Source organism: Amia ocellicauda, chromosome 6, assembly GCF_036373705.1.
Source record: "Amia ocellicauda isolate fAmiCal2 chromosome 6, fAmiCal2.hap1, whole genome shotgun sequence".
NCBI classification, from domain to species: Eukaryota; Metazoa; Chordata; class Actinopteri; order Amiiformes; family Amiidae; genus Amia; species Amia ocellicauda.
Window position 1 is genome coordinate 9604327 of NC_089855.1, and position 23384 is coordinate 9627710.

At 44.7% G+C, this 23384-nt stretch overlaps 1 protein-coding gene across 1 annotated transcript in view; it reads left to right on the forward strand.

The window, feature by feature from the left end:
* Window positions 1–21421, forward strand: part of tspan7 (tetraspanin 7) — a 61353-nt gene extending 39932 nt beyond the window's left edge. Inside the window, exons 2-8 of the mRNA XM_066706052.1 lie at window positions 8636–8824; window positions 10223–10297; window positions 10723–10818; window positions 11294–11449; window positions 11812–11895; window positions 14784–14867; window positions 17741–21421. Of these exons, the coding sequence (XP_066562149.1) occupies window positions 8636–8824; window positions 10223–10297; window positions 10723–10818; window positions 11294–11449; window positions 11812–11895; window positions 14784–14852 (669 nt within the window). The 3' untranslated portion in view covers window positions 14853–14867; window positions 17741–21421. The remainder of the gene's footprint in view (window positions 1–8635; window positions 8825–10222; window positions 10298–10722; window positions 10819–11293; window positions 11450–11811; window positions 11896–14783; window positions 14868–17740) is intronic.
* The last annotated feature ends 1963 nt before the right edge of the window (window positions 21422–23384 follow it).

Genomic DNA, 23384 nt, shown 5'->3' on the forward strand with positions numbered 1-23384 from the left:
GAGATGGGGGTTGCATGTGAGAGGGACAGTTTTTTTTTGTTTGTTTTTTACTCATGGTTTACATTCTCCTTCAATGCACGGCCATATTGCGTGCATTCAGAACGGATGAGGTGTTGAACGAGTCAGTATTGATACAAGAGGACACGCAATGGTGTTTGTAACCTCTTTCTGTGATCGATTTTACTTCTAATTCTCCAGGAAAGTAAATCTAATGTCTTTTCGCCATCTTAGTACAGCGCAGGAAACATCCATGTGAGTCACAGTCATCCCCTATACACAGAGCCCCTGTTCTCTCCCTTCCCCCCCACAGTCCTGTGGCCAGGTTGCTACAATATGTTTCTCCAAGGCTTTCTTCCCTTAACGTGGGTACGGCGCAGACATCTGTGACTAATGCGACTCATTGATCCAGCCGTATCCCTGCCCTGCCACTTGTGACATCCAGCACAGTCTTTGCTCTGAGATTTTTCTTTAACTAATATTCTTTCAAAAGACGTAAATGTTGCTGACTGAACGAGAAAGGGTTGTAACCCTGCAAAGCTCTGACTGGAGGACGGCTGCTTTCAATGCTGAGCGTCTCTTTCATGTTGCTGGAAGAGCCGCACCGATCTGCCTCGCTGGTGAAGATCGCTCAGTTTAGAGCTATGAATAGTGCAGCCGGCAGGTGATTAATATTTCATGCCCTGCCGCTGAATAATGTATGCATTATTGGTGTACAAAGCAGACTGTCATGTCATTTTGTGTTTTGATGTTATTAAGGCCCCCTCACACACACACACACACAAATTAAAGAAAGACACCTGTTTTCCAGACCCTTTCAGCATGAGATTTCCCTCCGAACTGCTGTCTGTTTCCAGAGTGGGAAGCACAGTGCACAACAACATCTTTTGCATCCATGACTGTGTGCTGTACTGTCGATACATCACCGACAGTGTATCGAATGCTGAATGTGATGCGAGACCGGGTCTGATACATTTGTGTCCTTTATTACTTTATACACAACTGTAATTGGATAATGGCTGACACAGAAATTATATATACATGTATCTGGTCAATTGAATCAGTGCTTCCTTCTCTGCTGTATTAGTGTGAAATACTCATCCGTGTGATTTCAAAAGCCCTCCTGCTCCCCGATGCTGTACGATAGCGAGGGTGGCTCGAGACCCCAAGTTGGCCTTAGGTACAGGACTGAACAAAGTAATCAATTAAGGAAACATATTGATTGCCATCAGGGGTGCGTGCGGAGGATATATGTATTCCACACAAAAGTACCGCACTGGGAAAGAGAAGAGGGGGTTTAATGCTATGAAAATAAGGAAAGGCTCTCGAGTTGATATAGTATCTCAATGCAGCTCCATTCGCATCATGTTTCTCATATATCCAACCACACAGGTGCAGTACTCTTTTGCCAGCTCTTAATCCTTCAGTTATTAGCCTGTTGCTCTGAATATCCAGTGAAATTGTGCGAACGCCGCACTCTCTGTGTGAGAGGAGAGATGCTTCTGACGCCTGTGATATGCAGCCGCATCTATCTGAGCAAGACGAAAGAGACGTGCATGGAGGTGAATATATCAAAAGATGCACCTGCATACAATGTTTTAAAATCCACTGTGACCGGAGGAAGGAGAAATATTGCTGTTGTTACGCTCAGACTTGTTCACTGGGGGAAAAGGTGAATTTGCAAGACTGGACAATGCAAAGTCCTTGTGCGTTTTGGACAGTAGGAGCTGCAATTAAAAATGGCTAAACACGGTTATGTCCTGGAAAGCAGTATTCATGAAATTATAAAATATACCATATCAGTAATGATTCGTCAGGCTTTTATCAACAAGTCATACATAACGCGTTATTCTGTCTTTTTCTAGGGGGAAAAAATGTTGTGCGCCAAGTTATTGTCAGGTATTTGCTCATATCAAAGGTCATGATGACACTCAGTCGTTGATTCTGGGTTTCTGCTGCGGTAAATTCTCCGTAAAAATCCGTGTCTCCTTCAGAAACCTTCTCAGCTTAATGTGGGTCATCTGCTTTCACTGGTTCATATCCCTCAACTGTATCTGGGTAGTTTTCGTGCCAGAATCCATAATTACTGATGGAGAAAGCAGTGAAAAAAGCTTTGTTTGCACTGGATTTCCTGTGCCACGCCCCAATGCTGACTGTGTAGTAAACATCTGTGGCAGCTGAAGAAGTCCAGAGCGTATTAACAGTGCAGGGTGAATGAAAAATAACAAAATCATAACCTGAATCATGGGCAGGGTATATTTTACATTAGACCTTTGTTCATTTGGATTGCAGGTGCCCTTTGATGCAGTGTTCTGTTATTGCTCCTGGTTTTAATCACCCTCACCGTCATTCCTGGAAAAGCAGTCATTAAGTCATTTTCTTGCCATTAATGAATTCTGGTGGGGCGACAGAGCTCCCAAGATAACAGGGTTGGGAAAAAAAATACAATGATAATTTGTTCGCACAGTTTATCAATTTGTTCTCACAGTTTATTAACTTGATTTGGTAATTCATGTGCACAGCTCCTCGAAGCAACTAAAGCTTCCCATCACAGCTAAAGTTGTGTAAACTAATTATTAAATTGAAGGCAGAAATTAATAAATGGTGAGAATAAATTTGGGCAAACTAATTGCAATACTCCACAAGTCCACATGCATAGACTTCACTAAGTTAAAGTGTGAGATTCACGGCAGAGCTACCGTCGCTTTGGTTTGTGCTGAGGAACCAGCGTACGTGAACCTTATTTGTAATTATTTCATGCACAGAATGCTATTAACTATAAAGACGTACTTTCCTTTGCGCGTAAGATATTTCAGATTGTTCAGGGCTTTTGGATCCAGTTTAACATCTCTTAACGCGTTACCTGCAGCCGCTTATTGCTCTTCCTGGATGAAGGATGGATTGTGAGGAATAACCAAACAGTGCAGCCGCCCACAGTGGGCACTTTCAGATTCCTAATCAAGTTTCCTTTTCCTGTGAGAATCCTAATGGACTCCAAATGGATTCGTTTTTTCAGGACGATGATCGTTGTGCGACACGGTGATTTGATGTTCCGGGCGTAATGCTGGAAAGTGGCATCATTACGTGGGCACTGAGGCTCAAATAACATCTGACACAAAAAAAGAGAGTTCTAAGATTTTACAAACCGATGTGTTGGCTGAGATCTGGGTTTAATCTGCTGGGACGGTTTATCGATGTCAACAATTACGGCAGGCGGTTTTTGCAAAAGCTGAGATTTGTAAATAAAACCTTTTCAGTGACTGTAGCAAACGTTCAGGCCTTTAAAATATTGAATCTATAAGACGAGGACACCATTACTTCATAGATACTGTATCGCATTTCTGAAATATTTTAGTGTCAGGACAACTGTGGAATATAAGGTCATACTGTCTCGGAAAGGATAGTCAGCGTGGTAACAGTATGCATTGTGATGGCGCACCACTCCCTATACAAACAATCAACAAAACCTCGGATGTGCTGGTGGAATGTATTGACCAGAACACCCCCACTGAAAATGGTACAGTCTGGGTTTGACCTGGGATCTGCACAGGTCACTGCCTACTCATACAAGAAAGGTAGGAATTAAGCCTTCAGCAGCAGAGAGGACACGCACAGTGCGGCAGCCTGACTGAAGCAGTGGATCTTCGAAAGGCCCGCAAACACCAAAGGTAAATTGACCCGGTGGTTTATGGTCAATAAATACTGAACAAAATATGACAAATGCAACATATTATATGTCTCCATTTTGGCATTGCAATACTTTAGGCCATGCAGTGGGTTGTGAACGGCATCCAGCAGCCAGACTAATCTGAATAGATAAAAAAATTGATCGTGCTGTAGATAATTCATTAATTGAATCCAGATAACTGAATGTATGGAATTAAAGACCAATGTTGATCAAAAGCATCTCCTCCAGTCTTTGCAGTGACCCCTCAGAAGCAGCCCATGTAGACATTCAACTCTCACCTGTCCACGTGCGTTTCCATACACGCCACTACAGCAATCACGTGATGCGGAAATGAGGCAGTGGTATTGCAGTGCCAGGGCTATGGAAACATGAATTAATCACGGCCTGCAGGCGCCCCGTCCCGGAACAACAGTGGTTGTTTAGTGCGTTGTTCCCATGCCTCTGCGGTGCATCAGTGCGCTCGGAAATGGGAATCAATGCGCTCTCCTTGTGTTTTTCCAGTGTTAATTATGGAACAGATGTGAACCCGTTTTAAGCGGATTGAACATTTTTAGCACAGAATTAATAAAAAATAGTTTCTATCCCAGGAGTTTTTATCTGGTGGGGTTGGCGCCTTGATCACTCGCTCAGCACCGGCCGTCCACACCAGCACACTGCGAGAACTAGAACAACAACGCCCTCTGCCGGCAGGGTCCGGGATCGCCTCACCAGCCTCATGCAAGCTGTCCTGCGCATCACATCAGGGTGTGTCAGACTGTAGTCCTGGGGCGCGTAGTGTCTGCTGGTTTTCAGGAGATCCCAATTTATTAATATCTTTATTTGCATCGGTTTTTATAGCTGATGTATTATATTTTGTTGATGATTCAAAACACTGAACCCACAGAACATTTCAGAGTCTGAAGAGAAGTGTTAAATTCATCCAGTTAATTGCTTAATTAGACCAATTAAGGAGCCACGAGCTGCGCTGGAACAAAACCCAAGAGACACTGCAGCCCCCCAGGACTGGAGTCTGACACCCTTGTCTCACACAGACGATTGAAGGGAATGCTTATTTTGGGGAGTCTGTATTGTTTTGCAGTCTGTAAACCAGGCGGGACCACAGCTCTCCCTGGGACTCGTAGTCCAGTTAATCAGGCCATTAATCCACATCCCAGACCTCGCCGGATCTCCCCCCCTGCTCCGCCCCCACAGCCCGGTGTTGTCGAGGAAGGCTCTGGCATTGTGATCATCAATCAGTAACCCACTGAGCCGGCGGAGCGGACATACCCAGCCTGCCGTCACATCCCCAGCTGCCGGGCCGCTCACTTCCCCCGTGTGCGCTGTGAGCAGCAGCCGGTTCAACTGAACCCTGACAGGCACAAACCGTGCTGCAAACGGGGGAGTTGAATTATGCACCATATCTTTAACTCTTTGAATCTTTGAATTATTTGACCATGCTGTAACGTGCAGCAGGGCTGTGTTCTACACTGTCCCTTCTTCTCGAGGTTGAGGCAGTGCAGTGTCGGCCCAGGTGTGAAGGAGGTACGGCAGCTGCTGCTTTCCTCCCCGGCTCCCCGGCTCCCCATCCCGCTGCTCACAGCCGGATCCAGCATTAGCGCTTCCCCTGGGGACTGCGGCACCTTGATAATCCCCCAGCTAAGGAAGGACAGCCATATATTTCTCAAATTAGTTGTTTACAATTGAATTAACAGGGCAGGAAATCCCCCAGTGCCGTGTGAGTAAACAGCACAGTCCCCTGTCAGAGCTGCGTGTTTGTCTGTGGTGCCTCAGTGTCAGTGATTCCCCAACTGCAGATAAACGTGCAGAGTGTCGGCATGAGTGAGGACCTGTCCTGGTAACTTCAGCACAATAAGTCACATTATTGCATTGATTTATGACACACTCTTTCAGTGTGTGGTTAATGAATGCATTTTGATGGTGCGACAAGTAAATTCAGTAGTTAGGCATTGGTGAACCCACATCTAAAAACTGGTATCCACTGTATAATGTGGATAATGGGACTCCGATATATACTCTGTTTAAATTTATGGATTAATGTGTGTGTGTTTTTCCTCCTGTGTGAATTAGCATCAGCACCTGCTTATAGGAAAAGTAGTTAATAAAAAAAAAAGGATTCCTAATTCTCTTAATCATATTCCGATAGGGTTCTCCTATGCTTTCTCCCTGTTCATATTATAAAGCACACTAGACCCTTAATGAAGGACATTAATTGTCATTACTGGCTGCCTCGTTCGTGCCGGTGTCAGTGAATCCTCTCCCAGGTACTTAAACCGGGATCATCAGTAAACGACAGTGACAGGCCAGCGCTCAGCATCGAGAGCCAGCCAAGGGACAGAAGAATCGAATAACGTTGTATAAAATGCATATAAAGGAAATGTAAAGACAAAATCCCCTGTACGGGTCTATAAATGTGTGGCTTTTCACAGTGGGAGAGCAGAGGTGCTTTTACACCTGTAAAATATCTCCCCCACCCACTATTTCATGCACTGAAGACTTTCATTTCTGTTGAGTCGGATAGTATTGAGGCAAGGGATGACTTGAGCCTCGGTGGGTGATTTTTCATTAAAAAATCCTGCAGCTATGCCCTGTGAATGCGGTTAATCGTTTTTACAGTGGATCAACCTACAGTGCCTCTAGACTTCCATTAGGGGGCAGCAGATAACTATAAAAAGAGTCACAAGCACAATTTATGGAAGGCATACAGCATCATACAAATCGGTTCCTGACAGTGCCTGACAATAATTCAGTTCAAAAGGAAAGTTACTAATGTATTAATGTGCAGCAACGAAGCAAACTCTGAAAAAAGACCATTAAGAATAGGCTACTCTCAGCATTAGGCATCAATTTAGTGATTGGCCAAATGTAAAGCAACTTTTTTTCGTCTTTTTTCACAGATTTAATCTTGTGGTTTTCCAGATTTTAAAAAATAATTAAGCCTAATATAATAATTATAAAAATAAATAATAAATAATAATAAATGCTAAATCTGTTTTGAAAAATAAATATTTTTTCAAAATGTTTAAATAGATAGTTAAATAAAACCTAATCTTTTGCAAACTAAATATTTAGCCATTACATAAATATTTAACTTAAATCTGGAACTCGCAAACTAAATACTTAGCTTTTAAATTCATGTTTTGTATAAATTTTAAGTCTGGGACTCAACTACATATTTAGCTTAAATCTTAATTCTGGGTTTTGCAAAATAAATATTAAACTAATAACTTCTGACCCCCAGAGCCACCACAATTCCCCTCAAGACACATACACACACAGCTGACTCAGATCCCCAAAATCACTGTTTTTGAAGCGGGAAATCATTGGTTTTATAGCAAGCATTAGCTGAATAAATTATTGTTATTATTGTAATTATTGTTTGTGCAAATTCATTTGTGTTTGTTTTTCATAAACGTCATCAAAGCTCTGTTTATTGGTGCACAGTTTGTAATATATTAGAAGCCACGTGTAACTCAGACGTGTCGAGTATGTTCCCTTCTTCCCCAGACAGCGACAAAAGAAAGTGAATTCACGTAGTCAGCTGTTGTGGTGTGATCCTCTGGCCCCGGCCTCAGTCAGGGCCCCTGTGTGAGTTGCCGTGTTTGTGTTCAGCGCGGAGGGTGAATGTCAGTCCAGAATCCAGCAGCGAGAGACAATATTGCTCTGAGCGCCGGGAGTTCAGTGTGTTTTACCTCAGCCGCGCAGAGCGCAGAAGTAACCTCCCGCCTGTGACCCGGCCTCAGTGGTGTGACTCCGCTGGCTGCGCTGCCCGGCGGTGCTGCCCGGCGGTGCTGGTGTGCCGGTGGCCGGAGCAGCGCTGGGGCGGGACCCTGCATGCGTTTTTCTTGGCTGGCTTCTGTGCCCGTGGTGTTTGAGGAACAACACTGAGCAGACAGAGCTGTTACCTTATATAACAGCCCGAGAAGCCCCGAGTGGGCCGCGCTTTCTGTGCTGCCTCAGAAATTACTTGCGTTTTTTTGTTTTGTGTATTTGCCAAGTGAAAGCAACCCAGATAAATCACTCTCAGCCCAGACAGACGGCCTCTGCCAGGGCTTTCAGACTGGGCGGAGGGGAGGAAGCCCCGCTATTGATTTACTAGCACTTAATGTGATGTGAACTTCTATTGTTGTGGAAACCAGTGTGTGCTTGAGATTGGCCACAGCCCTTGTTGCAATAACGCTTTTTATTTGTATTATTATTATGATTATGATTAAGATGATGGATGTAATATATTTAAACTAGGTTGCTGTTGTGCATACGGACATTTGGTTTGCTGTAAGGATTCCTGTAATTGCTGGGTTGTCTCTGTATATGTGCTATGAATTTGACCATCTAATGCATCTGAGCGCGGCATCTGTTTATTTCTGCTCTGAGCAATGATGTCGTATTAGTCTCTGCAGCCAACAAACCCTCTGGCAGCGCTTGGCCTCTGGGTCCAAGACGGGAACACAGTGAACAACGTGAAGGTCAAACACATGCTGTGGTTATTGTACTTGCACTCCAAGACTAAACAGTCACATACGAATCGTTTAATTTACGGTGCTGTAATCCAGATATCAGAGAACCAGGTTGCTGTTGTTGCTGTGGCTTTTATTAAGCTCAGCCATGTTATTAAAAGCATCTCTCAGAGTGAAAGATGGACTGCTGTTGTGTGACTGGTGTATCTTGGGGTATGAAGATGCTCTAGTAACCCTATCGGTGGAAGGTGAAAGACAAAGCCACTGAGATTTGAAACTCAGAACTTATCTCCGGCAATTTAATAATGTTACAAGGATAGCAGAGTTACAGCATTGATGAAGAGGAACACCCACTTATATTTATGTGTGAAAGAAAAGACAGGTTTTCAATTTCTTAACCATGATATTGAGGAAGAATATATGTAGATCACTGGTGGTTTATACGCATGTTCGCACCACATGAAGCTGCAATATGGCCTCCTCCCCTCTCCTGCAGATTACGGGTGCGATCCTCCTGGCCGTGGGAGTATGGGGCAAGCTGACCCTGGGGACATACATCTCGCTGATCGCGGAGAACTCCACCAACGCCCCCTATGTCCTCATCGGCACGGGCACCACCATCATCGTCTTCGGGCTCTTCGGCTGCTTCGCCACGTGCCGCGGAAGCCCATGGATGCTGAAACTGGTGAGCGCAATTCTTCTCCTCCGTGTTGGCTGGCCATCAAAGTCCAGTTCTCTCTCGTGCAGCGGTGCAGTGAAGCTCCTTTGAGATACCCTCAATATCAGCAGATGAATCATAGGCAAAGGTGCAGGTTTGCTCTCCTGTCGCCCTCTGGTGGTCAGGCTTCCATAGAGCACTGAAGAGATCTCAGACATGGAATTATCAGCCCCATTAACACCACAATTGTACCCAAAGACATGAAACACGGTGTTAAATACCATGCACAAAGCACAAGGCACTTTTATTCCTTGCTGCAGCCTGCGCTCTCCCCCGTGAGCTCCTTTCCTGGCCTTACACTTAATAAGGAAGTGAGTGTTGAGGCCTGGGGGTCCCCGGCTGCCATTTGCAGTTCTGTAGGTGGGAGTCTTGGCCCTGAAAACCGAGATGTAGGGCCAGCCCTTGGCGGCACCATGTCCTCACGCTTGTACGCAGACAGAGAGGAGGGTGTCCGCCGCTCCCCGGCTGATTAACAGGCTGAGTCAATTGAGGCGCAGCGGAGCCAGGCAGCGGCGCGGAGCTGCCAGGAGCTGTCATGTGTGAGCAATGCAAGTTGTTGTTTTGTTTTTTTGGTTTTTTTGTCAAGGGTGCTATTAACATGTCACAAGCACTTACACCACAGCTGGCGTTCCCATTATCCGGCATTGTCAGGACTCAGAAGAAATAGCAACAGCGTTCCGTGCGACTGCGGGGAAATTAAATATTGTTTGACACTAACAAACCCAGAGCTGTTACTGGGATCATCCGCACAGTTGCCCCCTTCTCCTTTTCTTTCTCCTTTCTTTTTTCTCTTAAATTGGAGACTGCTGGCATTTTAATGCTGTAATTCAGAGAGAAACCATCACCCTCTCTTGACAGTTAATAGCAGCTGGCCTTTCGGTGAAACGTGTTACCGGCAGGTGCGGCACTCACTGCTGAAATGTGGCGACTTCTGCAGCGCCGGACATTAGTCACACGAAAATATAACATCCAACCAGAATGGTGTGCGCTCTATAAATGAAGGTTTATTCATGTAGAAGGTGCTTGCCTTGTAATTTGCCTTCAGAAAGAAAGGTATCAGCGTCAAGCCCTTCTGAAAACTGTGAAGACAAGGCACTATCCCAGGGCTATGAGATATTGTCAGCATGCTGCATCGGTGTCTTAAACCGTTGAACTGTTAACTATTTTAATTGTTCCTCTGTGGTTTTATTTGTTGTTTATATTCCAGTGATTACTCTTCTTTGAAAAGTTCATCTTGGAATGAAATACATAAATACCCCCAACACTTGTGGATCTGTCAGGCAATAGACTCCGGTGATAGCGGTGAACTGGAACACTGTTTCCTTGGCCTGATAGCGTTGTGTTGCTGTGTCATTCTCTTGACAGTATGCCATGTTCCTGTCTCTGGTGTTCCTGGCTGAACTGGTTGCTGGCATCTCGGGCTTTGTGTTTCGTCACGAGGTAAGAATCTCTGTCTGTGTTCCTGGAGCGCCCCGTCTGGGCAGAATAGTGCAGGAAAGGAGATGTCAATGGCTTAACGAGGACATGGCTCATCTCAGGACAACCTTAAAATAAGGCTAATGCTGAAATAAAGCTTTATTTTTTGTAACTTTTTACTCATTTTATCTTCTGATGAACCTGAAGAGTGAAGACAACTGACAGAACACCCAGAAGAGAGTTAATTTTCAAACTGAAGCCAGTTGACATTTCAGTAGACAAATGTCCTTATATTTTTTCATTGGTTAGCAATCAAAAAAGTGTTGATGTTTCTGAAATATGGGCTGTAGTTTGCTCTGATTTGATGGAACCGGGATTCTGTGAGTGACACCATGATCACGCTGAACTGCCAGAGCTAAGAGGATTTTGGTTTTCGATGTCTTTCTCAGATCAAAGGCACAATCCTGAGGACGTACACCGATGCCATGCGGAACTACAATGCTAAGGATGAAAGGAGCCACGCTGTGGATGACGTCCAGCTCAGTGTGAGTTAGAGAGCGGAGAGGGAACGAGACGGAGCGAGAGAGTAAAGAACGCTTTAGTCCTCATTCTTATATTTTAAGTATACTTGGTATGAAAAGATAATAATATACTCAAAACAGTGCAGTATTTCACTCTCTTCCAAGTTCCAGATGTTTATTTTTTGTTTTCATACCATTCACACGTCTTTTAATGTTTACGATAACTATAACTGTCCAATAGTTAAAGTGTGACATCAAAGTGTATTTTATTTCACTGCTTAGACGTTGTTGTGAGTAGCCCTATGATCTACCATTGTGCAATGGGGGCCCCAAGCCTCTGCAAAGCTAGAAAACTGAAGTACGCAGAGCCAGTGCCAAGAAAAGGATAGACCGTGGTTTCCACAGTGCACTAGCCGGTGTATGTGAGCGACGTGCCTGTTGTTGATGCGCTCGGCAATGTCCTCACAGTAACGCCCTCTCCCCTCCGTCTCCTCCACAGCTGCACTGCTGCGGCGTGCAGAATTACACCAGCTGGTTCAGCAGCAAGTACTTCCCCGAACACGGCATCCCACCCAGCTGCTGCGCCAACGCTTCAGACTGCAGCCCCCAGGACCTGCGCAACGCCACCATCGCCCCCAGCAAAGTCAACCAGCAGGTCGGTCACACTCCGCCTCGTCCGCACTCTCCCACCATGTCTCGCATCTCCGGGAGGGAGACTGGCTGTCTCCTTTGGTTAAAATCACTATAAATCACTATCATCTTTATTTATTAATTAACCCCCTCTAGTGTGTGACATTTGTTAGGCATAGACGTGTGTTTATGTGTTAAGTATATTATCTCATGTTTTCCCCCTAACAGCTCAAGAAATGAAGAGTTTAATACTCAATTAAAAAAGTTAAAGCAGTGGGCTTCATAATCCCCAACCCTAAAGACCTGATAAAATAATCTTTGAAGCCTTTTTCTCTAAATAAAAAGTGAATTTCTGCACATTAATAGGAGTCCTTGTCTGTATTTCAGGGCTGCTATGAGCTGGTGACCAGCTTCATGGAGACGAACATGGGCATAATCGCAGGAGTGGCGTTTGGGATTGCCTTCTCACAGGTGGGCCGAACTTGGCTCTGTATCTGTAATGACAACAGTCGGCACATAAACTCCAGATTTAGTTCACTGGCACCTTGAACCAAAGAACATCAGTGAGGCTGCCAAGGAGGCGCTTTGCCCTTGCTCAGTAGATATTGGACCCAAGGACTTGGCACGTGGCGACATTCGGGCAAACAAGTTGCGACTATTGAAGGATTCTCGTGACTCAGCTTCAACAACTTGGCTGAGTGTTTTTGTTTTGTTTTTCTCCAAATCCCATGAATATCTGTTGAAAGAAGTGCCCAATTTAGCTGTCTTAAATAAGTTACCCTTCAATTGCTTTAAAATCTATGTTATTTTGTATTCCTCTGGCGGCCTTTCCGGTCCTGCCTTCCACGGCCCCCCAAAACTGTAATGCAAAAGAAAAGCACGAACAGACAATATAACATATGTGTGGTCCGGTATCACAACCCTCGCCTCCTCTGTGCCATCTGTTTCCCACATGGCTATTATTATAAAGGCCGTGCCTGCTATCCTGTCCTCCCACAGGTAGTCCTCTGCCCTGCTAGACCTCAGCTGCCCTGGATATCTGTCAGGCTGAGACGTGTCACGCACGCGATGTCCTGAGCCGAGTGTGAGGGCAGCCGGGACGGGATGTGTTGTGCAAAGAGGCAGAACTGTTTCCCTTTAATGCCCTGAGCGTCTGCTGCAAGATAAAAATGATCAGTGGTGGAAGAGTGCTCCTGAATCTAAAATATAACCAGGGCAGTGGCACATGAGGGGCCCAGCTGGGAAATGTCTCTGCCCAGGTTGCAGGATGTGCCCTGTAGCTCGGATATCACTAGTTCACATCCGCCTCACGCCGCTAGCCAATTCTTGTTGAGAGCTCATAGGGGGCAATGTGCCATTGACCAAGTGCCCCCTGGGGTTGGGTGGGAGGAAGTCAGCTGGCGATGCCTCAACCCGCAGCGCTCTGGCGACCCTTGTCGTTGGCCGGGGCGGCTGTGAGCTTGCGGCGCGATCGGTGAGAGTCGTGTCAGATCTCTGTGCCTGACAGGACTGCTGATTGCGCTCAGGGATTGCGGTGCGAAGAGAAGCAGATGGCTTGACAATGCATGTTTCAGATGACGTGTCGCTGTGAACTCTCCTGGGCTGGTGCGGGGGTTGTGGTGCTGTACCGGTTTCAGTACAAGTGGCATATGCAAATCGGTGCGTATAGCAGGACAAAAATAAAATCCTGAACAATAATACTGGGAATATGTTAGATTACTGTCTCTCAACAGCAGCAACCGCTAAATGTCACGTACATGTTAAAGTCTTATTAATCCCTGTCCTCGGTGAGAGGAGGAGTTATTGGATATCTCCGCTGTAGTTGCTTCCGTCTTTAGCGTCTGAAGATCCGTGCTTACAGCGTCGACAGACTCCCAATTAATCTCCCGTTTTAAGCGTGCCGTCTCGGAAAAACAATCCAAAGCCAATCCTGAGCGTGTGAATAGATTTATAAATGTAGAAAGTGACTGTGAAAAATGCAGCAATCTCCCTCTCTCTATCTGTCTCTCTCTCTCCCTATACACATTAAAAGAGCTAATTGTTGAGAGAAGCACTAATAGCTGCCAGTGGGATTTTATTTATATTCTCTTGTTTTAATTTTACTCTTGTGTGGTTTGTTAATGATAATCTGTTAAAAGAAGAGGTCATTGACAAATATATATATATTTATATAAAAAAAAAATACTTAATCCATATTTTGTAGCAACATTCTTTTGTCCCAAACTGGGGTGGGGGGGGATAAAAATAAAGAATCGCCTGTTTTGCTGAAGCCTAGCAACTAGACACCTGGGGATCTGAGCAGACAGATACCAGTCACTTACAATCACAGCATCAGTCACTCATCGCTGTGTTTCAGACGTTATTGTGTGCTGACAGGCTGAGCACAATTCACACAATAAGCCCCTGCAATTTCAAACGATGCTATGATTTGGAAGAGAAAATAGGGCTTAACTACCGGTTGGGAACGCAGTGCCCCCACCTTCCCTCCTTCTCCTCATCTGGCTCCTTAAAACCAGCACCAATATAAATATAAATGAAAGTGGTCGCTAACCTCCTGCTCAGTTAAACATGCCCAATTAAACTCCATAGTCCTCAGCTCTCTATTACACCTAATGGGAGTGCCATGCAGTTAACCGCCATGCGACCTGCGCACAGGCCGGCTTTCTCACTCCATGGGCTATTAATTGAACTGTAAATGTTATCGGGAATAAAAGGCAGGGAAAATCAATGACACCTATTAAAGGCAGCTCCATCCTAATGTCCTTAATCCCTCTTCACACTCGGTGACAAGCTGTCCTCGGCTGTGACTTCAGTGCGGCGGCGGCGGCGGCGGTGGCGGAGGGGAGACTGCTCTCGGCGCTGGTTTCGCTGGGCTGGATTCTGTGCTGCCCTTTTCAATTAAAAGATGGACATCTTTTTTAGGAAATTAAACCCCCTCCGCCTCCCATGTGTCCGTAACCGCGCAAGACGCAGCGCTCCTTCCTGAAGGAGGGCGAGGCAGAAATAACAGTCAACGTAATTTAGTCGAGGTGTTGAGAGGATAACGCGGCTCCTTATCACCAGTGAATCATAATAGATATTAGAGCTACAAGCCTCTAAGGGGATTAAACCATCATTATCTGAGGACAAACTGAACTTTAGTAAGTAATAATGCGCAGCGAGGATAATATGTTTGACAAGTTGTTGTTGTTTTGTTGTGGTCGTGTGAAATGTGTTTGTGGCTCGTGAGCTCACTGTACAGCTGAAACAGGCAGGGTCGGGGTTTTTTTTGTTATCTTAAACCTCTGGGTTAGCAACCCCTTTGACTCGGGCTGCACTGCTTGTGCTAATGCCTCTGTGTTTCTCTTCTCTCCCTGCAGTTGATTGGCATGCTCCTGGCCTGCTGCCTGTCGCGATTCATCACTGCCAATCAGTACGAGATGGTGTAGCAGAGAGAGCGTGGGGTGAGTTCACACCGCCGCTGTCACTCCCCGCCCTCCACACACCGCTGCTGTCACTCACGGCCCCCGCGCCCCGACCGCACCGCCGCTGCCCCCCCGCCGCGGCCCGCTCTCCACGTCTCTCACCTTCTGGGGGCTCCTAAACGATCAGGATATGTCAATTATTCATGTGTCTGTAGGCTTCACGCGTGTGTAGCGCCGCGGAGGGGAGTCAGGGGAAAATACGCAATCCAGAAAGAGAGAGGAGCTTTTATTTTTTGCATTCTGCAGTGCTCCTCTCGCTAAGAAGAGAGGAGAGATCCTCTCTGGGGCTCGGTGCGGTACACTCGAAAGACACGAACGTGCGCTGAAAGGAGACGATCGTTGTGTTTTTTGAGTAATTGTGCTCTCTTCTTCTTTTTTTTGAGAAAGATCAATCACGGAAGAAAAAACCTTTGTTTTCCAGTAATACTAGATTGTAATTATTCCGTTTTCTCTCTAAATATCTGTCAGAGAGGGAGAGGGAGAGAGAAAGAAAGCGAGAGAGAGAGAGAGAGAGCCTCGGCTCGCAAGTCTGTGTGGAAGCTGCCGGGTCTCCTAAAGCATCCAGAGCCGTGTAGTTGGAGGCCGAGGACAATAATCCCATCTGTGGTGCACCTCTATGATATGTAAATCGAGTCTCTGATGCGATATATAAAGATAAGAACGTGATTAGACTGGAAATAAATAATTGAGGAGAGCCGTGCCAGAGCGTGGAGCTGCTGCTCTGGGGGAGCGCGGGGGGCTGCGGGCCGGGGCTGCTGGCAGGGAGCAGATGGGGGGAATGCAGCCGCCCCTCGGGGGGGCCACACAGCACTGGCAGGGGTCGTCTAGCAGCAGCCCACTCCCGGCGGAGGCCGCGTTTAACACGGAGCCGCAGATTCCTAGCAGCTCATTTAATTGCTGAGCCCTGACGGCACTCTTCTGGATTATAAATAATGCTGTTTGCTTCTCAATTAACTCCCAGATTTATTACATTTAGCTGCGTCCTTGTTTGTGCCGGATGCCTGGCATGTTAATGCATTAAAGAGACAGGCTCTACTTCTCCTGGCCCTCTTACTAATGGCCATTACGGTGCCCTGCGAGAGCCAGACCCCGACAGGCGTCTCTGACCCACGCAGCAATTCAGACGGTGGCATGGGGGCAAGGGGTGACCCCCGGAGAACAGCTGCGGCAGGCCGGAGAGGAGAGCTGCCAGGGAGATAGGAGGCCTCTCAGTGTGGGCCTGGCAGGGCGAGCCGGTCTCTGTGGGGGGCGTCACGGGGGAAGGCGTTGGTGGGGGGCAGCACTTTGAGAGCTTTGTGCTGTTTCCAGTGTAACAGGCCCAACCACAGGGCTCAGCTATATCCTTTCTTATCAACGGCTTAAAGTCGTTAAGCGCTAATTGGCCCCAGACTTTGAAGTTTGTGTTTTCCTTCTTGACCACAAAGCTCCACTGCCAGGCTGGGAGATGTGAACAATAAACCTGCGAGGGGAGGAAATCCTCGTTTCTGCAGACGCTTTTTTTTATTTTCTTTATTCTTTTATTTATTTTTTAACCGTGAAGCCTTTCTAATTGCGGTGGAACAATGCCTGCCGCTGCAGCGAGACCACAGCCTCCCCTATCTCGGCATCAGGCAGCCGTGTGGGAGCCGCACTGATACTGTTGTGCACCGCAGCACTTTCTCCGTGCGAGCGTTTTATCTGATAGCGGGGTCTAAATCTAAATGACAGGCTCATGCTGCAGAGGCTGCTGGCTGCGCGGTGGCGTCGAGCACCGAGGCAGCTCCTCTCACCGCGCCGGGCAAACACTGTGAAGATGCAGCGCGATAAAGGCCTCGCAGCTAAATGGGGGCTGAGGAGAGGCGATAGCAGACGTGCTGCAGCCGGATGACGGTGGAGGAGCCTCACGTTACCCGAGGTTAGCGAGTGTCTGGACCGTGGCGAGCAGCAGCCTGGCTCAGCCTCCCGGGCGATAAAGCGCAGGTGTAAGTGCTTGTAGTAAATCACCAGGAGAGCACGGCTCGGCTGCTATCGGCTCATCTATATATTGAAAAGGCAATGTGCTGAAGCTGCAACACTGACAGGATGGATATCGTGTCACAAGATATATATATATATATATATATATATATATATATATATATATATATATATATAAATACAGTGGTTTATTCGTTTTACCCTGCACCATTTGTTTTCGTTTTCTTATTTACGTTTTGACCTTTTAATTAACTGGTTGTGAAGGATGTATTGAAGGTGGTTTTTCGAGGTCCTAACTTACTAAAGCATTTTGTTCCATTTTGCAAAACAGATTAAAGAATGGAAGCTCACATCTGTAGGTATCAGTCCGTGCACTGTGTCTGTGCTCTGGGACACAAGACAATTAGAGCGAATGTCTAGCTGGGTTTTTTCCTTAGATTAAAAAGCAGCCTTGATATCTGGAACTAATCAGCATTTTTACAGCACAGTGCCCCATTGTATTTGAGTCTGCAGAAATGCAGCAGAATATATATATATATATATATATATATATATATAAAGTATCAAGACTGTGGGCCACCCAGAGTGAAGATTTCTGTTTTCTTCTGAAAGAAAAGCATCATTAAAAACTAGATGGACACAGTTTATGACACATTTCATGATTTCCTTTTTCCATAATTCGCTGCTGATATTAGCCTGTGAAATGACCAACATCGCCACTGATAAAGCATGGCATAGCCGTGTGCTGAGACTTAAAAGAGCAATGGGACGCACTTGTCACACAGACTCCTGCTTTATTCGCAGGCGATCGCACTGCTGCTCTGCGTCTGGGGGAAACGGTTATGGCCCTCCCTGGGAGTATTGCGTTATCTGATCTGTTTATTATTGCCTTGCAGGAAGACGAAGAGAAGTCATTTGTCATCGTGGACGACTGGGAGGACACTCCTAGAAGACTAGCACACTCCATTCTTACTTTCTCTCTTCTTTTAACTATCGTAGTGCATCATTCCTTAACGTACAGCTGTGCCATGACAACAAGTTTACTTTCGAAACGTCTACCTTAACTTTTGTCTCTTAAATGGCGGGATTAATGTATCGACTTTGATAGCCACAACAAGACCTAGCTCCCATTGACAGCACCATTGTGGATGTGCATGTAGTGTATGGACTGTATAGTAACCATTAACAATTTGTAAGCATTAACAGCATTTCTATAAAGAGAACACACACACTCACACATATATATGTTTATATATACCGTAAAACTTCCAATACCTGCCGGGTCATAAATAGCAGCTGGAAAACAGAAGCTGGGCTCTAATAAACGCCGGGTTGCCCTCTTGTGCTTTACTGCTGTTACAAAAGAGACTTGACAATGTCTGATAAATAAAGGAAATTGATACAGTTTGTAAAGATGCATTAATACAATTGAAAGAACATGTTTACGTAAACTTTTATTTTTAGTTTTTGCATCTTTCTTGTTTTCAGTAAATATATATACCGTTCATATAAAAAAACACCATCACGTGTGTTTTTATTAATGTATTTCTCACTATATATATATATACATATATAGCTGTATATATGTATTGCTGATAATTCTAGTGATTTAACTATCTGTCAATTCGAACAAACAATGCATTAATGAAGTATAATGTTGATGGTTTGGTTTAAAGTGAATTTCCACAGTTTTGTGTGCTTTCTGTTTATTTAGTGAGAGTTCACAGTGTATCAAATCTTAGACTGCTAACAGAATTACCGGTATCTTGTTTTCAATCCAGTGTATCCATACATTGAATGTGATTTGCATCTTTGGAAAGCAAATTATTAAAAAATAATAATAATTAAAAATAATAATAATAATAAAAGCCTGGCCTATTAGCCTACTTCTACAATGTTTCCAGGCTCTTCTTACCCTGCATGAGTCCTCAATGTTTTTATTTATGAATGTTTAACACAATCGCCAGCCTCCAATTGACGCCGGGGCTTCTTGCAGGTATTTGGAATAAACGCGGGGGGTGTTTAATTGAAGTTTTACGGTATATAAACAAACAAATGTGAATTTAATACATTCTAGTTTTCCATCCACTACCTTTTTTCAGCCAAAAATATTCTAAAAAATAAGACAAAATCTGAAACGTTGAGAAAAAGTATACTTGAAAGAAAGAAAAAAAAGAAAACTCAATTTTAAAGATGTAGTTCTTGAAGGGAATAGTTCTCCCAGATGTTAGACTACTGCCTTCTGTTCTTATTGACATGTAATGCTTCTGCTTCTTGCTGCTAAATAGAGTCAACTTCAGCATCTGATCCTGTGTACAATTAATATTACTAAAAACGTGTGCAGTTGCTTTTTATGGATGTGTTTGTGTTGCTTTTCTAATCCTTGATTTGACTTGGTTTGATTCAGTGCTGTACCTCAGTGATCTCTGCCTCGCTGCTCCCAGGGCCCTGAGAGTTGTACAAAACTCTTCAGAAGATTTGTCTTTTGTGTTTGCTGTACGGTCTTACTAAGTAGCATTAATTACCCCGTGTTGTTATTCTAGTTTCTGTTTGCTGACAGTAGAAGAGCCCACATAACAGACAGGAGCCCCTGTTTTGTGAACTGCAGCACAGCTGTGCAGCTTCGGCCGGTCACCACAAGAGCCGTTTCCTGCCGTGACTGCCGCCCGCTCCCCCGAGGGCTTGTGGGACGTGTCAGACCGAGGGTTTCAGTGTGACTGTGAGGCACTGCTCTCCATTTTCCTTTATACCCGACTCTCTCAGTGCTAAGGTACACATTTGCAGTGACATGCAGACTATGTATCCGAGCTTAGAGGACACAATTCATATGGGGAATCGGACTTTCCCTGCAGTCCTGGGTTCAAACCTGACTTAGATCGTGAAGAAAGGACTTTGGGGATCTTACCTCCCACTCCTGAGGGAATAAATGATATTGGAAACCTTGGAAACTTGTTTGGCGGAGAAGCAGTAGGTTATATGATGGTGGAAAGGGAAGCCTGCGTAGGACAAGCCTTGATGGGGAAAGCGCACTAGTAAATGTGAGGAATGCATTTAAACATGACTTGGAGCAGCTGTCATCACAAGAGCCCATCTCTAAATGCAATTATCTTCCTGCACAGACACCCAGAGAAACCCAAGGTATTACAGCAAGGGTTTCACAGTGTCTGTTGAAGCTTAAACGTAGCACACCTGTGAGAGTTGTAGGGAAGGCTTAGTTGCTCACTCACGTCTTTAGTAGTGACTATGACTGCTCAGACTGTAAAGCTATAGTAGGAGATACACTGAATTTGGATTTGGGCACATCCCCCTTAAGCTGACCTCTTAACTGGTCACATGATTTCTTGCCTTAACTGTCGCAGAAGATGAACTGCAGAGAACAGGAGTTACGTTTCTTGTCTGGAGCTGATCTCACTGGCCTTATGAGTGGAGGGAGGGGAAGGTTGCAAATCATATTTTTTGCCAATGTAATTAATGCCACTTTTTTCTGGGAGTGGGAGGGAATCTAGATTTTGTGATTTCAATCTAAATCTGTTAGCCTCAGGGATGTGAGGGGTGTGCGTTAAAAACCCCATCGTACAGAGATCCTGTGAGCTCCTGATCTGTCCGGTGGAAATTGGGAATCTTCACGGTTTAAAAAAAAGTTAGCTTTCTTTTTATCACAATCTTAATTTATCAGAATTTATACTTGAATTGTTGAACTTAATTCAAGTGATTCCTGACAGGCATTGTGGAATAGTGAGGCGCACAGAGCAATGCAGCGCGGCTCCGTTCTTGCACATCAGACAGGATCTGAGCGGGAAAACTGTCATGCCGCGTCATGAGTAGGTGATAGGTGTGACTATTCTTGCTCTGCTCGCGTTCTCTCCTTTGGGAATCGAAGCCCTGAAAGGCCGAGGTGCGTCGCTTATCGTGAGAGCAATGTCTCATACTACAGGCGAGAAAAATAAATACAATGGCGCACAACTCTGCCATTATTGGACAAACAAAAAGCAACGGATCTCTGTTGAATTCAGGGGGTCAAGCGATGCTTCACAGGAAACCCTGAGAGAAGCTCATTAAATGTCTGTGAAACAGAGCCAGCAACGATGCTACTGAAATTTTAAACAAGGCGAGTGGAGCCGGAGGAATCGGGTAGCTTCCTCTCGGCCGTGCTGTGAAGGCCTGTGGCTCTTGTTAGGAGATGCCGGGGCCCGTGTAGTTCTGGGGGCAGAGCAGGAGAGAACACTGAAGTCAAAGACTGTATAACTTATTTAATAAAACTGTGATGTGAGTAACTCTGGCTGGAAGATTAAACAAGCAGCCTTTTGTATTCCTGTGTACGTGTTTATTGCCTTGTTTTGAAGTTGTCACGGCAGCCGCCGCCGCCGGCCTCATACGTGTAGGTGGATCAGTGTTAAACTAAACCGAGTCTAGAGAATATTGTAGAAAACGATCTGATGTTGGATGAACAAAACAATAAAGACTTTGTATAAAAAAAATACTTTTTAAACTGTCATCACCAGCTAGCATGCCAACAAAGTACGTTGATATTGTACGCAATTGTGATCTCTGTATTAATAAACGGTCATTACAACTTTCCCACGGGGCTGTGCTTGATTTGCTTGTATGTTGTGGGTGTCTGGCTTTCTGTGGTGTTACTAATGAAACCTGAGATTTTATAAATAAGTGTTATTCCATGTTTTTGTTGCTTAATTATTGCTCTGAATCATGTGAAGCTATTCTTAAATAAAGAATATTTAATGTATTTATTGATCCCTGTGTTTGAGAAAGACATTTGAGTAGAACTATTGGGCCAGAATGGCAGACAGTGATCAAATCAAACCTGCTTTTGGAGAATCCCTCAATTCTTTTGTCTGATTTGGGAAGAAAGACACACGACACAGTGTCCGTAACGATGCACTGACTTTAGATGTGACGCCTAGTAGGACGGTATCCACATGGCGCTGGCTCACACCGAGTGGCAGTCCAGTTAGCGCCGGCTCACACAGTGTTGACACAGGTGTTCAGCGCTGCTCTGTCAAACAAAATCAGGGCTACAGCGAGTCCTCAAACAAACACTCCGTGAGGATGGGGTTCAGGGCTTCCGTCCGCCATTGACAAATGTGTTTGACCGTAACTAACATCTAGACGCTTCTCTACACAAACACAAAATGGAAGAGACTTAATTTGTGTTTGTGTTTTTTCTCCTTCCTTTCTTGTGATACATCCTCTGATTTTCCGTCCAGGAGAAAAGGATTGTGGACGCACACACACCTGGAAACATGATCTACATTCACACGTCATAAATGCTCAAATTCTGCAATTTGCACATGACAAGTATAGGTGTCCGCAGATTTATTTATTATTTCAAATTTTTCCCGTTGGCCGTTTTTGAAGCATCTCTCTGGCTGTGCCTTTCACAGCGTGATTATTTCGGCAGCTACAGCATTTCGTCTCCAGAGAGCCCAGTGATCAATGATCTTGTTCAATAGACTAGCATTCAACAACACCTGCTGTTTGGGTTTATTTATGGCTTTTCAAGACGCCGGCACAAGAAAGCGTCTTCTAGGAAAAGGACACCGTGGTGTCAGACATAGTTAACTTAAGTTTCAGTCTTTTTATCCTCTGATAGAAAGAAATGTTGTGCAACACCAAACATGTTTTCTCAGAAGAGTGCCCTAGTTTCTTTAACTATTTAAGAATGACCTTCTAAAATAAAACTTACTGTGTTGTTTTTTTTGCCTGTTGTTTTGTTTGCTGGGATAAATGGATGATTGTGAGATTATTTATTTGTTGTTTTTTTGGTTGTTATTTTTTTTTTTTACTTTGTTTCTGTTTTAAATGGCTGAAGATTTTCTTGGAATAGTTATCCTTGAGTTGGGTAAGAATTTGAAAAAAAAAAGTGTCTTCTATGCTCTCTAGTTGTGTAGCAGCACAGCAGGCCTGCAAATTTGCCTGCAGGGGGCTTATGGAATATTACTCAGATTACAAATTCTCTGGTGGTTAAGAAGACCCCTGCAGTTCTGCAGTAAATTGGCCACATTGACTTATGAAGGCAAAAAAAAAGATTGAAATACACAAATTCAAAACAGCAGGGTTTTTGTTTTTTTAATGGCTGGCTTTATAAGTGGTTGCAGCCCAGGAAGGGTAACAACAGGGTTTTGGTATTGATTGCATAATTATAGGTAAACCTCATGACCGTGTGCCACGAATTCAGACACAAAGGGAGGTGTTTTCGTGTTTTCTGGCTGGCGGCTCCACTGCCACGGTTGACAGAGGGAGATCAATTAGATGACACTCAACACGGGCCAGAACTTTTCGAGAACAACCTCATTAAACAATCATGACTATCACTGTAATCTTTTACAGCGTAAATATTAGTACAATAGGCCAATAAAATTATGATTTGGAATTAAATTCATTTAGGGGTCGTTAAGTCTTTAAGGCATGTGAATAGAATTGTGTTTATTGATGTGTGTGCATTTGTAATAGTGTATATATTGTCTTTCTCTTTTTTCAGGGTATTATTTATATATTGTTATATATATATATATATATATA